At 40.7% G+C, this 14,722-nt stretch overlaps 1 protein-coding gene across 6 annotated transcripts in view; it reads right to left on the bottom strand.

Annotated features, from left to right (window-relative positions):
• The window catches only part of MACROD2 (mono-ADP ribosylhydrolase 2), a 1,386,515-nt gene that overhangs the window by 100,793 nt on the left and 1,271,000 nt on the right, over nt 1–14,722 (bottom strand). For all 6 annotated transcript variants that reach the window (XM_075925642.2, XM_075925641.2, XM_075925640.2 and 3 more), the window contains 2 exons: nt 12,418–12,456; nt 2,729–2,812 (listed from right to left, as the gene is read on the bottom strand). In XM_075925642.2, the coding sequence (XP_075781757.2) occupies nt 2,729–2,812; nt 12,418–12,456 (123 nt within the window). The remainder of the gene's footprint in view (nt 1–2,728; nt 2,813–12,417; nt 12,457–14,722) is intronic.

A 14,722-nucleotide genomic window follows, 5' to 3' on the forward strand; every position in this document is an offset into this window, starting at 1 on the left:
GCTAAACTTGGTTTTCAGACAAATGTGTGCAAATCCTAGTTACTTTAATTGAAATGGCTCATAGGGAGTTCCATTACAATCTGGCCATTTGCAAGTTTTTAGGGATTCTGATTCAGGGGCCTAAACTACTTAACGACCCTTGTACACTGAGGCAAAGGTAATTTTATTGATACAGTCTTTTTCTTTCTGCCCATTCCCTCCCTCCTTTTTCCTTCTGTGAATGCATTAATTACTTTTTTTTCTCCATCACAAGGATTCTTGAGTATAAATTTAGACTTTCAACCCTTACACATTTCAACTTGATTTCTGCCTAAGGAAAGGAGAATTCCATCACCAAATAGATTAAATTTTGCAGCACTGATTATGTGTTACAGGCCTCAATTCTGCATCAGCAAAATCCATGGAACAGCATCAAATTCAAGGAGTCCAGACATTCTACAGTTCCAGGGTAACGTAATCAGTCTGCTGCCATGCTATTTACTTCTCTCTTTCAATGCATTTATTTGTGTTCCACAAAGTGAACTGTAGGTCATGAAGAAACATTGACAAGAATTGTAAAACTGGAAGGTCTCGGCTCGTACAGCACAAAAGCAGTTAAGGGAATATTATCATCTTACTCCAATGAAAGGCAAAAATGGGGGTTTACAACATCCAATTTCTTCTTCATTTTTATATCTGATACTACGCTAAGTCCTAGACACGTCTCAAACAAAAATATAATGTATGTATTATTGTTTAGCCTCTTTTGGGAAAATGACATCAGGCTTTAATTCTCTATGATATTTCAAAGCGGTCAGACAGTATTCAAATGGATGCATTTAGTTTGGTATTGTGGAGGCTCTCATCTAGACATGAAATCCCTCCTGTATTTTTAGGTGGCCTCAGTGCGTTATTATATGGCTAATGAGAAAGAAGACCAGTTAGGAAAAGATTTCTTGGATCCCTCCGCGCCTCCAAGGTGATGACATCCATTGCTTTAAGTACTTGCCACTAACAACCAGTCAGGATGTCAGTGACAGCATATTACTAGCAGTTACTTAAAGTGAAGGATGTTATCATCTTTCATGGCTTTATCATTCATGTTATAACCCCTCACCCCCGTAAGGGTACTTTAGGGCACTCCTCATAACGCTAAGTCAGAGTGATGAAGATCATAGAGTAATTGACTTAGGTGGGAGTGAAACATGTCATCTTGGAGAAATTGGGTCAAAGGAATCCTGTGACCAGAAACTGTCATAGAAACAGAGGATTAAGGCTCACCATATTAAGGCTCATCATATTAATTATCTCACTATGAGGGCACCCAACAACAAGTAAACATTCTTCTGGCAAGCACATCCCAAAACAACATTAATCTCTAGAGCATGAAGCTCTTCAGTGGGGCTAGGTCTACACTATAGGGTTTTTTTCGGAAAAAGCTATGCAAATTGTGCTCTGCAATTTACATAGCTTTTTATGATTGCTTTTCTGGAACAGGCTTTTCCACCATTTGGCCCCATCTAGAAAGCACATAAGCATGAGTTTAGAATTATGTTCTTTGTTACGTGCTTCTGTAACTACCACCAGGTGAATTTGAACCTGGGACCTCTGGAGCTTAGTATAGGAGCCTCTACCCTTTGAGCTAAAAGCCAGCTAGCTGGCAACCCACCCTGTAGAGATCTCTTGTTCTTATCAATTGCTGTAGTCTAGGTGCCACTGCATGGGATAGTGAACCACACTAGGTGTATGGGTTACACTTCCTTGAACAGGGATGGACTTAAGTTCTTACATAAGGGCTTTTCTGATCTGGGACTTTATCTGCATGATTAAAATGTAAATACATAGACTAAATTCTCTTCCAGAAAGGAAGAGGAAATAGTTTGGTAGATAGTGCACCTATTTGAACAGTTAACCCCACAGGACTGTCCACGGGGTATACAAACACCACACTGGGACTGAAAGGGTTAAATGATAGCCCCTCCCCTCCAACTCTTCAGAGCATGCTTCAACTGGAGGCAGGGTTGACAAGCAAGACCGTTGGAGAGGAGCACAGACCTACCTAGACAGCTCCTGCCAAAAGACTCTAACGATGCTTCCCTGAGGTACCAGGATTGTATACTGAGCCTGGCTGGGCTCATGGACCGGTGTCCCTTTCCTTTTTCCCCTTCCCCAGAAGCAAAGAGAAGCCATAGTAGGCAGTCAGCCAGGTATGGTAATTCAGTGGGACCCCCCACCCTTCCAGACATCGAATGATGCCAACCTTCTTAGGCTCCAGTGGCAGAGCCCGGTGGAGTGGGTAGGCTTGGGTTCCCCGGTCACTGCCCCAAGACTGAGAGTATGCTAACCATTAGGCCTCTTAGCCAATGAAGGAATGAATTACAAGGATAATGACCCTTTCATTGACACTGTATATAACTTATGGCGGCCTAGTTACACATTGGCAGAGCATACTACAAGTATAGACACAACCATAACTTCCAATAGGATAGGCACAGTAACAAGTAGAGCATAATGTGAAAACAGCGTTTTGCATCTACACTGGCATAAACATATTTGTACTAGAATTTTACTCCTATGACTTAGAGACAAAGTTATCTTAGCAAGGGGGGAAAAAACACATGCATAGCCATTAGAGATAGTAGAAATATTTTAAACTGAAAGCACTCCATATTGCATCATTTAAAAATTAAGATCAAAATTTTCCACCCACGAGGATGAACTGATGAATACAAACTTTAATACCACCTACCCTCATTATCATCCTTCAGGTTCTCAGATTTCTTTGCTTTGCATTTCATAGGTGATGGTGACTGGCCTTTTTGTTCCAATCCCTCTGCAACGACAAAGATGTAATAAGGATATTATTTTCAAGTAATATTATTTTAGTAAATACTATTATGCAGGCTAGTGTAGCAATAAGTATATTTTATCTCAGCATTCCTTTCAAAGCAGAATACCTACCCTTGTATTTGCAAGATTCAGCACTGCCTCATATGCTATAACGGAGGCCATAACGGGTGTGTTTGGGTTCAAACTTAACATTAACAAACTTTAATATTTCAGTCTTGAATAAAGCTCTTGTTTAAATGATGCCTGCCTTCACACTCACTTTCGCTTCGGATCTATAAAGTTTAATAATATTTTAATTTGTAGCTTTTATAAACAACGAGCATCCTACTGTATTATGGACCAGCGGAGGAAAAAGTTCAATTAGAATGATTTCTGTTATAAGCCCAATTTTGCATTCACTGCCAAAGTCCACTAACAAAGTCTAAAATTTGGCTGCACGGCAGAGGTAAAAGTTTGATATCGAGTTTAAAGTTAACTTAGAAAAGGTTCCTTGAAATAAGAATGCTCAGCGTTGAAGAAGTTTTCCAATCCTCCCACCCCTCCACACATACTTTCGCATCAGACAACAGCAAGAAGAGGACAAATGAAATTTGGTTTGCTGGATTCATTCACAGGAATTGAGAGCTAGCATGCAGAGGATTTACAGTTAGCTGAGTAGGCTACAAAAATGAAGACTTGATAAATCAGCATCTTAGGATATGCCTAACACTGGAATAAAAGACCAGTGGCACTGTCAGGGCTCACCAGGGTCAGCTGTCTCAGGCCTGGGGGTGTGTTTCAGACTACAGGGCTCTAAAATTGCAGTGTAGATGCTCAGGTTCTAGCCAAATCCCAAATGTCTACTGTGCAATTTTACACCCCTGCAATCCTGAGCCCTGCAAGTTCGAATTAGGTGACCATCCAGGGTGTTGTGTAGATGTATCCAGAATGGCTTGTCACATCTAATGACCTTAATGTAGTGCACTCAATGAATGCTAAAGACCCAGGGCCAGACTGCAAGAGTACTCAGCGCCCATAATTGGTGCTGAGCGACCTTAAGCACTCACCTCAATGAAGTGATTAGATTTTCAAAAAGGGCTCAGCTCCCAGCAGCAACTATTATTCTGACAAGGTGCAGAGTCTGTCTGGAAACCCGGCCAGGTGCCTAAAGGGGGCTGTAGGGCGCTGAGTTTTTTTAACTATCTGGCCCCTACACTTTTGCTTTAGAAAAAAGAAGCAACCAAGAAAGTCTTGAGTTCTTTTCCTTGCAGAGATAGACCCAAAAGTGCAAACTGATTTAGTGAGGCTTGTTAATAGGAAAAAGGAGGCATTTTTAGAAACCATTAATATTCATGCACTCTCAACCTAACGCCACCTTATTACAGGTTGAATCTCTCTACTCCGGTACCTTTGGGACCCGACTGGTTTGGAACGAGAGAATTTACTGGATTACATAGAATCATAGAGCTCAGGTAGTCATCAAGTCAGGAAGAGACCTCAGGAAGTCATCAAGTCCAGCCCCCTACCCAAGGCAGTACCAATCCCAATTAAATCAACCCAGCCAGGGTTTTGTCAAGCCGAGACTTAAAAACCTCTATGGATGGAGATTCCATCACCTCCCTAGGTAACCCATTCCAGTGCTTCACCACCCTCCTAGTGAAATAGTTTTTCCTAATATCCAACCTAGACCTGTACCACTGTAATTTGAGACCCTTGCTCCTTGTTCTGCCATCCGTCATTACTGTGAACAGCCTCTCTCCATCCTCTTTGGAACCTCCCTTCAGGAAGTTGAAGGCTGCTATCAAATCCCCGCTCACTCTTCTCCTCTGTAGACTAAACAAACCCAAATCCTTCAGTCTCTCCTCATAGGTGATGCGCTCCAGCCCCGTAATCATTTTGGTCGCCCTCTGCTGGACCCTCTCCAATGCATCCACATCCTTTCTATAGTAGGAGGCCCAGAACTGGACACAATATTCTAGATGTGGCCTCACCAGAGCCGAATAAAGGAAAATAATCACTTCTCTGGATCTGCTGGCAATGCTCCTCCTAATGCACCCCAATATGCCATTAGCCTTCTTGGCTACAAGGGCACACTGTTGACTCATATCCAGCTTCTCATCCACTGTAATCCCCAGGTCCTTTTCTGCTGAACTGCTACTTAGCCAGCCAGTCCCCAGCCTGTAACAATGCTTGGGATTCTTCCATCCCAAGTGCAGGACTCTACACTTGTCCTTGTTGAACCTCATCAGATTTCTTTTGGCCCAATCCTCTAATCTGTGTAGGTCACTCTGGACCCTATCCCTGCCCTCCAACATATCTACCTCTCCCCCTAACTTAGTGTCATCTGCGAACTTGCTGAGGGTGCAATCCATCCCCTCATCCAGGTCATTAATAAAGATATCGAACAAAACCAGTCCAAGAACAGATCCTTGGGGCACTCTGCTAGAAACCGACTGCGAACCTGACATCAAGCCATTGATCACTACCCGTTGGACCCAACAGGCTAGCCTGCTTTCTATACATCTTACAGTCCATTTATCCAATCCATATTCCCTTAACTTGCTGGCAAGAATATTGTGGGAGACTGTATCAAAAGCTTTGCTAAAGTCAAGGTATACCACGTCCACTGACTTTCCCATATTGACAGAGCCAGTTACCTCATCATAGAAGCTAATCAGATTGGTCAGGCACGACTTGCCCTTTGTGAATCCATGTTGGCTATTCATGATCACTATCCCCTCTTCCAAGTGCTTCAAAATAGATTCCTTGAGGATTCCCTCCATGATTTTTCTGGGGACTGAGGTAAGGCTGACTGATCTGTAGTTCCCTGGATTGTCCTTCCCTTTTTAAAGATGGGCACAACATTTGCCTTTTTCAAATCATCCGGGATCTCTCCCTATCTCCATGAGTTTTCAACGATAATAGCCAAAGGCTCCGCAATGACACTTGTCAGCTCCCTCAGTACCCTCAGATGCATAAAATCCGAGCTCATGGATTTGTGTATGGTTAGCTTTTCTAAATAGTTCCTAACTTGTTCTTTCCCCACCAAGGGCTGTCCACCTCCTCCCCATGCTGCATTGCCTAGTGCATTTGTCTGAGAGCTGACTTTGTCCGTGAAGGCAGAGGCAAAGAAAGCATTGAGTACTTCAGCATTTCCCACTAGGTTACCTCCCTCATCCAATAAGTGCCCCACACCCTCTCTGATCACCCTCTTATTGCTGACATGCCTGTAAAAACCTTTCTTATTATCCTTCCCATCCCTCGTTAGCTGCAATTCCAATTGCGCTTTTGCCTTCCTGATAACTCCCCTGCATTCTCGAGCAATATATTTATACTCCTACCTAGTCATCTGTCCAAGTTTCCACTTCTTGTAAGCTTCCTTTTTGTGTTTAAGCTCGTCAAGGATGTCCCTGATAAGCCAATCTGTTCACCTAACATATTTGCTTTTCTTGCTGCACATCGGGATGGTTTCTTCCTGTGCCTTCTATAAGGCTTTTTTAAAATACTGCCAGCTCTCCTTGATTCCTTTCCCGTTCGTGTAAACATCCCAGAGAATCCTGCCCATCAGTTCTCTGAGGGAGTCAAAGTCTGCTCTTCTGAAGTCCAGGGTGTGTATTTTGCTACTCGCCTTTCTTCCTTTGGTCAGGATCCTGAAATCTACCATCTCATGATCACTGCCTCCCAGGTTGTCACCCACCTCTACTTCCCCTACCAGTTCCTCCCTGTTTGTGAGCAGCAGGTCAAGCTGCACATGGCCCCTGGTCGGATCCTTCAGCACTTGTACCAAGTTATCCCCAACATTCTCCAAAAACTTCCTGGATTGTCTGTGTACTGCTGTATTGGTCTCCCAACAGATATCAGGGTGATTAAAATCGCCCGTGAGAACCAGGGCCTGCGATCTGGAAGTTTCTTTCAGTTGTCCAAAGAAAGCCTCATCTACAATGGGGAGGTCAGTATTGTCTAGCAGCATTACCAACACATCCACTGCTTTCTGGGCTCTTAGAAGACATTTAGGGGTAAATTAGAGCTGAATAACACCACAGAATACTGAGAGCCAGGACTGGTGGCTGTAAACAAACTTTATGGTACTACAGGAAACTTGGCCACACCCATGAAAAGTGGACATATGGCTAACTGAAATCATTCCAGATGACGGATGTTTCTAGACCAGAGACTTTTGGACTAAAGAGATTCAACCTGTAGTAATGTTGCTCTCCCTGAATAAGTCCATCTGACTTTGGGAACTCATAGGATGGGGCACCTTATACTTCAGAGTACTGACTCCGAAAAAGAAGTTTTTGGGAGTAGCCTGGTGGAAAATCAGCTGAACCTGAGCTCACAGTGAGGTGCTATGGCTAAAAGGGCTGATGAGATCCTGGGATGCATAAACAAAGGCATCTTGAATAGGAGTAGAGAAGTTATTTTACCTCTCTGTTTGGCACTGGTGCAACCACTGCTAAAATATTGTGTCCAGTTCTGGGTGCCCATGATAAACTGCCAAGGGTTCAGAGTCTTACAGTGACAGACTCAAGAAGCTCAATCTAGCAGGAGGCATAAGGGATCTGTCGAAAAAGGCTTTCTTGCTCAACAGATCCCCTCTAGACTGCCACTTTTTGCCAACAAAGTGCTGAGTCGGAAAAACGCGGTGGCCATTTTTATGCAAATTAGGCACAGCATATTTAAATCCCTGCCTCATTTGCAATGTCGACCTGTCCCTCTGTCGGCAGAGGGATTCAGTCTAGACATACCCTAAGGGACTCTCATATTCATCAGTTTACTGCAGATTTGGTTGGTATCAGGAATTGGACCTTTCCGTTCCAAAGGTTAACCACTTGACCGAAGACTATATTATATGCCAGCAGATGTTTGCTGGAAATATTAATACTCTATTTTGAAAAAAAAAATTATGAAATTAAGATCCTTGGCCTGGCAAAATCAGCTTCTCTTTTCCCTGACTGATGGACATACAAACTCAACCACAGAGAACAAATATCAGGCCATGCAGTCAGTCAGAAGCTATGGCCGTGTTCAGCACATATGGTGAGTACAATGGATAGAAATTGACAGACTTTGAAGATTGATTGTCACCTGCTCTGTTATTCCTTAAAAATTGAGTATTTATAATGAACTATATTGATGTAAGGCCTGTCTGGCGCTCACACTCTGGGATGAGTTGCTGTTTTCACTTTTTTGCTTGGCAATGCTTCACTCTAGGAGACCAAATCAATATGAATATTTCAATCAACACCCTCCCCTCTGAAGATGAAGTTATCATCTAATCAATCTGTGAGACTTCCTCTAGACTCAGAAATCAAATGCCAATCAAGTTTCCGTGCTAAGTATCCATTTCTAACATGGCTTGGTCTTCCTAGAGTCTCTGACTACATCAGAAAATATGTCTAATGTCTTAATTGACTGCACGAAGATCAGGGGGATGAGGGAGATTGCATTGGGAGACGTTAGAACAGTTACTTTTGCCAAAGGAACAGCGTTTCTCCATTACTGATAGAATCTTAAAATGCTCACAAAAGGGATGTGGTGGAACCATCTCAGGAGAATATGATTTCAAACAGAATTTTACTGCTTTGTAGCAGATGATTTTCTTGCACTCCAAAGACAGAAAGGGGATTTTGTACGCTTCCAAAATGCATTTGTGTATTATGGCCACGATATAAATCTTAACCCTTTCAGTTCTGCACAGACATACATGTGTCATGAACAGAGCTGGTCAAGGCGGGCAAAAACTAGTGCTTACAACCATATATGTGAATGTGGAATGGCTGTTCAATTTAACCACTTTTGTACCTTTTACTATTTGTAAGCATTCATGCAAAAAGGTAATGTACTCACAATAATATTTGGAGAATGGCTCTTCTCCACGGTTCACACCCACAAGGTCAATGTGCCACTTAAAGCAGGACATTCCCATCTTCCAAATCATTTACAAATCCTACTCAGTGACAAATGCCTGACATTTTCCCCTCAATTAGAGAAATTGGAGATGAAGTGCCCTGACACACCCTCATTTACATGTCTGCATGTGCAATCTGGTAGATGACGTTCAGGTGGGCTAGTTCACAGAAAGATTTCAAAGCTAGTGTGAGTAGAGAATATTGGGTCTAGCATCTTGGGTAGGAAAGGTTTTGGATGCTGGGAGGGACTACGGAGGTTGGACAATTGGTGGAGACATGGGATAACTGGAAGATACTTACTTGGGAGTGTAACAGATGGGTTGATAGGAAAAATGGCAGGCAACGGGCTTATCGCTGGGATAAGGTCCAATGGCTTTGATAACTAGAGCAGGAGTGTGGCTTGGTTGGGTGAATTTCCACAGGTGAAGGAGAGCTTGTACTCAGTGACAGGTCTGAAGAGGTTTTAGAAACTGAACACTGGGAGAGACTTGTGTGTGTGTTTCTGTTTCCTGTGGCCCCAAATACTAAGGAAATTAACTTTGGCGAGGGGGAACACTGTAACCTGGTGTTACAGTGCTGGAATATGTATTTACAGAACAGTGATTCCCATAATAGCACATAGCTGTGTAATTTGCCTACAGCATCATTGAGCACAACTAGGGAAATAGGATTGGTATATTTGCCTTCCTACATATCTGAAAATGTAAACGTGCACAATTCAGGCAATCCAAACATGAAGATTTACAATCATGTTTCATTCATGCTGTATGACATGATAAGCTTTATGGCACTGCCATATGACATCATGTAAGTTAAAGATGGGCAAAATCTACCTGATCATTTAGTCCCTTTCCGTTTGCCGGTACAGGATACAATTCTCAGATAAAGAACCGATCAGATATTGAACTGCAAAAATCTGCAACAGCGTTTACTGTAGCTGCCCTTTTGACTCAGCCATTCTAACAGCAGACTGTATGAAATATGATAACATCAGAGCACTCTGAGCTGAACAGCACAGTATGCTAACAGCTGTTACAAGATGCTGCATCCTGAAAAATAAACCGATCATCGAAAAAATACTCATTACATGCCATTAGAGGACTGGTTTTGAGTGCCTCATTTAAGATCAGGCTATTTTAAAATAAAAATATTGTTTCCTAACTTAGTAATTCAAATATATGGATTGCACAATTACTGGTGATACTGTTGTCCAGTGTCATAACTCACGGTATTGATCATCAGTACCAATTACTCTTAATATTGTGTTATCAGCAGATATCACTGGAGATCATCTGAAACACATGCAATTAAAATATCCCCCTTTTATTAAAAAAAAAGACTTAGGAAGAACAGAGCTTCTGAGAGCTTCTAAATGTAATAAGATATGTGAACTCTTGGGTGGTGCAGACATAAGACAGAAAATACACTCACAACATGTTCATCTCCTCATAAGCTACACATTTGGCCATATGCTATTCCTTACTTATGGCTGAATCCTACAGCTGTTACAAAGGCCTGATCTGGTGTCCATTGAAGTCAGTGGACATATTCCCACCACCGTCAGCTGGCATGAGATCAGGCCCTGAAATCTGAACTTTTTCTACTAGCCTTAGCAACTGGGTTTAATTAGAACCGGGTTTCCAGATTGAAAGAGTTTCAGGAGTATCCATGTTAGTCTTTTTCAGCAAAAAAACCGAGTCCTGTGGCACTTTAAAGACTAGCAAATTTATTTGGGCATAAGCTTTCGTGGGCTGCAGCCCACTTTGTCAGCTGCATGAAGTGGAAGCTTCAGTTTAGAAGGGATTTATACACATATGCAAAAATGGGAGTATGACATCACTATGAGGAGGATCAGCACTAATGAGGCTAATTCAATCAGGGTGAATGGGGCTCATTTCCAACAGCTGATAAGATAAGTAGATAAGAATAACAAAATACCCTTTTGGTATTCTCACCTTCCTTTCAACTCTTGGGAGTGGGCCACATCCACCCTGACTGATTTAGCCTCGTTAGTGCTGGCCCTCCCCATAGTGATGTCATACTGCCATCTGTGTATGTATAAATCCCTGCTAAACTGAAGTTTTCACTTTATGGATCTGACAATTGGGGCTGTAGTCCACAAAAGATTATGTCCAAATCAATGTGCTAGTCTTTAAGGTGCCACAGGACTCTTTGTTGTTTTTGCATATTGAAAGAGCTCCCATGAGCTCTTTGCACCCTCCAAGAATCCCAGGCAGTTTAAGGCTGAAACATTAGAGACAAACCCAAAGATGAGCTTGGAGTACAGATTAGTTCAGAATAGCTCAGAAGTTCAGGATCATCAATACTGACTTCAAGTACTGATTCAGTCTGCAGGAGCTATGACCTCGTGAAGACAAGTGGAATGAAAAATGATGATTCATTAACGCCTGAAAGTGGCAAATAGCAGTTGCAACATTATTTAAACACAGATTAATCAACTTTCCCCCACAAAGTATTTAAGAGCAGGCACTCTTCAACTTGGTGACTAAATTACCATAAACAGAGTTCCCCTCCTTAATGCCAAACTCATCTGTTTATGACATTTATGCAAATGTCCCTTACTAATATTAAGTTCTTACACGATTAGGTCAAAATGGCATAGCTTTCTACTATTAAAGGATATATGAAGTATATGCAAAAGGATACTAAACTTTGACCACACAACTATTAATGGCACATCCAATTGCTGATTCTCAAAATATAATTCGGTGTGAGGATACCAAGCAACCCATGGTGCTGAATACAGTATCCCATCATCACCCTATGAGAAAAGTAGTCATCTTGTTTGCTTGAAATCCATTTAGAAGTTGATATGCGGCAAAATATCCCACTGAAATGACCTAATTGCTTGGTGATTTGCAGTGTAACTCATAGGATAACCTCATTTAATTTCACGGGGTTAAAAAGGATGCAAGACAAAAGAACTGATACTAAGAATCTTATCCTGGCTATATAAACTGGAAAGCTTATTTTAATTTTACAATTAAATACTTTAAAATCTAATTTACATATTTATATAAGAATAAACTCCAAAAAGACTCTATACAAAATAGTTAATAAAATACATATGCATTGGTGCCCATAAAAGCTAAATTGGAGATAGCTCTCTCTTTTGGAGAGGTTAGAATAGAAAATAGCCATGGTATCAAAAATATAACAGTATGTTATCTATCATCAAGGGCTGAATTTTTAGTGGCAACTGCTTGCTTTTGCATGTGTTTATTTTGTACATCCAACACAATACCATACACATTCATATTTATAAAAGCACTATCAATGCACTAAGCAGAGAACAATAATTATGCATACATATAATAAACTCAGAAGGCCAAAATACCGTAAATGTGTCCTGCCAACTCAGAAGTATCACATGCAGAGGCACAAAGTCAACAACAACACACTCACACACGCACACAATCAGTGACTGCAAATGTGCAAATGGAAGTCCCCAAGGGTTGTTCTACTTTTACATCTTAGTAAAATAGCTAAACGGTGGCACCAAAATTATTTCCCATTGATGTTCAAACTAATTGCTAATAAGAAACATAATTACAAACTAGTGGGCTACCATAGATGATGACCAAGGTTCACCATGGTTATGTGATTATTTTTAGCTCTTCCTCAGACTGGTTTTTAATTTGCAGAAATATGTTTTTTTACAAACATTTTCACGCACCTGTATCCTCACTTATCTCAGTCTCCTCTTCATTATCATCTGTCAAAACATTGAAATAAATTATTAGGAAAAAATAAGCATTTGAAAATAATGTTGCATGCTGCAAATTGCTGTCATTTGAGTCTGTTTCCTGCTGCCCAAAGTTTTATACGTAGATTTAAAAAAAAATACTTGTATATAGATTGCTGATATTTAGACACCAGAATTCAGTGATGTAATATTCTGTTATGACTTCCACATGGTGAAATCATGTTGTATTCTGTTTAATCATTTTTTATTCCTACGGGTGAAACTAACCTAATTTTACTTGTCAAGCTTGGAATTTCTTTGTCTTTCTTCAAACGGCTGGTTGGAAGTTTTGGTTTTGTATGCATTTTTTTGGAGAAAAATTTATAATAGAGTGAAATTTCAGAGAAAATGTAGACTTTAAATCTAAAAATTTAACATGTTAGGGTTTCAGCCAAAAAGTATTTAATTTTCAGCTGAGAACTTGTCAATTTGGAGGGTTTCAAATCAAACTTAAAATTTCCAAGACAGCAGACTCATATAAGTCAACCAAGATGACACCCAAGGTTTCTGAAATGTCTCAGCAAAATGATCAGAAGACATCCTGTAAAGCAAGAGTTACTTAGCCACTAAGTTCTCAATAGCATGTTCTTTCCATGAAAGCACTTGCAGAGAAATCAACATAAGAATCATAGAAAGCTGGAAGGGAACTCAAGGAGTCATACAGTTCATCTCCCTTTGTCGAGAGGGAATTAAGCATGCCTAGATCATCCCTGAAAGGCGTTTCTTTAACCTACTCTTAAAAACTTTCAATGAGAGATTCTACAACCTCCCTAGTTTACCTGAAGAGATCAACTTAATCTCAGCCTCAACAGTAAATCAGCATAATAAAATAACATCTTAACAATTTTTCACCAGCAGTATTTCTGTGGAAGTACTGACTTATTGTACTGTAAGTGGCTTTGGCATATGAAATCCCCAAAGCACAAGGATATAGTGTAAACTGGTAATGCTGGACACACAGCCAAGGAATATAAGCTTATTAAGAAGTATGGAATCCTTTATGCAATGCAAATATAAAATGGAGAATACTGCTTTTGTGAACTACGGGGCCATCTTTCTAAGGAAAGGCTAAGACTTAGTGTTCCTATAGAGCAAAACGGGGGATGCATTTTATGCCTATTCTAGAATCTCATAGGGTACGTCTACGCTTGCTCCCTAATTTGAGCTAGGGATGTAAATGTAGCCGACCGAAATTACTAATGAAGCGGGGATTTAAATATTCCATGCTTTATTAGCATAATCTCGCCTGCACATTAATTATTCCGCTCAACAGCTGATTCGAACCAGGAAGTCCACTCCAGGATGTGTTAGTTCGAATCAAACCCCTTGGTTTGAACTAACGTTACTCCTCATTTTTGGAGAGTATTTTTGGGATATTTAAATCCCTGCTTCATTAGCAATTTCGGTCGGCTACATTTGCATCTCTAGCTCTAACTAGGGAGCAAGTGTAGACATACCGATAGTTATTAACATCTATAATCCCTGCAAACTAGATTTAGAGGGAACATTATTGTTTATCTTGTATAGCATAGTTTTACTTCAACAAATAAAAAAGATAAAATAAATACATAGAAACAGACCTAAATGTAAACCCTAGAGCCAACCCCCCTCTGAACTTCTCCAAAGTTCAGAGGTAAAGTTTTCAAAAGTGCCTAGGTGATTTAGGACCTACATTCCATTTTTCAAAGATGATTTGAGCACTTCAGTACCTAAGTCTGATTAAAAGTCAACTATTTCCCTAGGTGCCTAAGTTACTTTTGAAAATGGGACTTGGACTTCTGAGTCACTTAGTTGCTTTTTGAAAATTTTATCCCAGCTCCATATCTGACTGGCATTTTTTGGCTCGGATTGCTCTTCTCTGGTGTCTTCACAACTGGTCCAGAAAATTATAACATGAAAAATATGAAGGATGGTGCCCACATTTCAGGCAACAAAGCAACTTCTTTCACCTAGACTTGGCAAAGATTGCTGAGGTTGCAAATACTCGCTTTATTCATTCAACTGCCATATCAAGAATGATCATCTTATACCGGGATAAGCTCTTGCCATGCTTTAAGAACCCAGCTCATTTCTCTTCATGATGAACTATGCCACGGTCAGTTCATTCAAGCATTAATTACTGAAAAGCAGAAGCAAGGCAAGAATTCTTTGACTGAAGTCCAGTCTAAGTGAAACCCAGAACCTTGTAATTTACTTTATACAGTAACTTCTTTCCTTATGACAAAACTATGTTTTC

The sequence above is a fragment of the Pelodiscus sinensis genome, chromosome 3, assembly GCF_052426305.1.
Source record: "Pelodiscus sinensis isolate ZL-2025 chromosome 3, ASM5242630v1, whole genome shotgun sequence".
Taxonomy (NCBI): Eukaryota; Metazoa; Chordata; order Testudines; family Trionychidae; genus Pelodiscus; species Pelodiscus sinensis.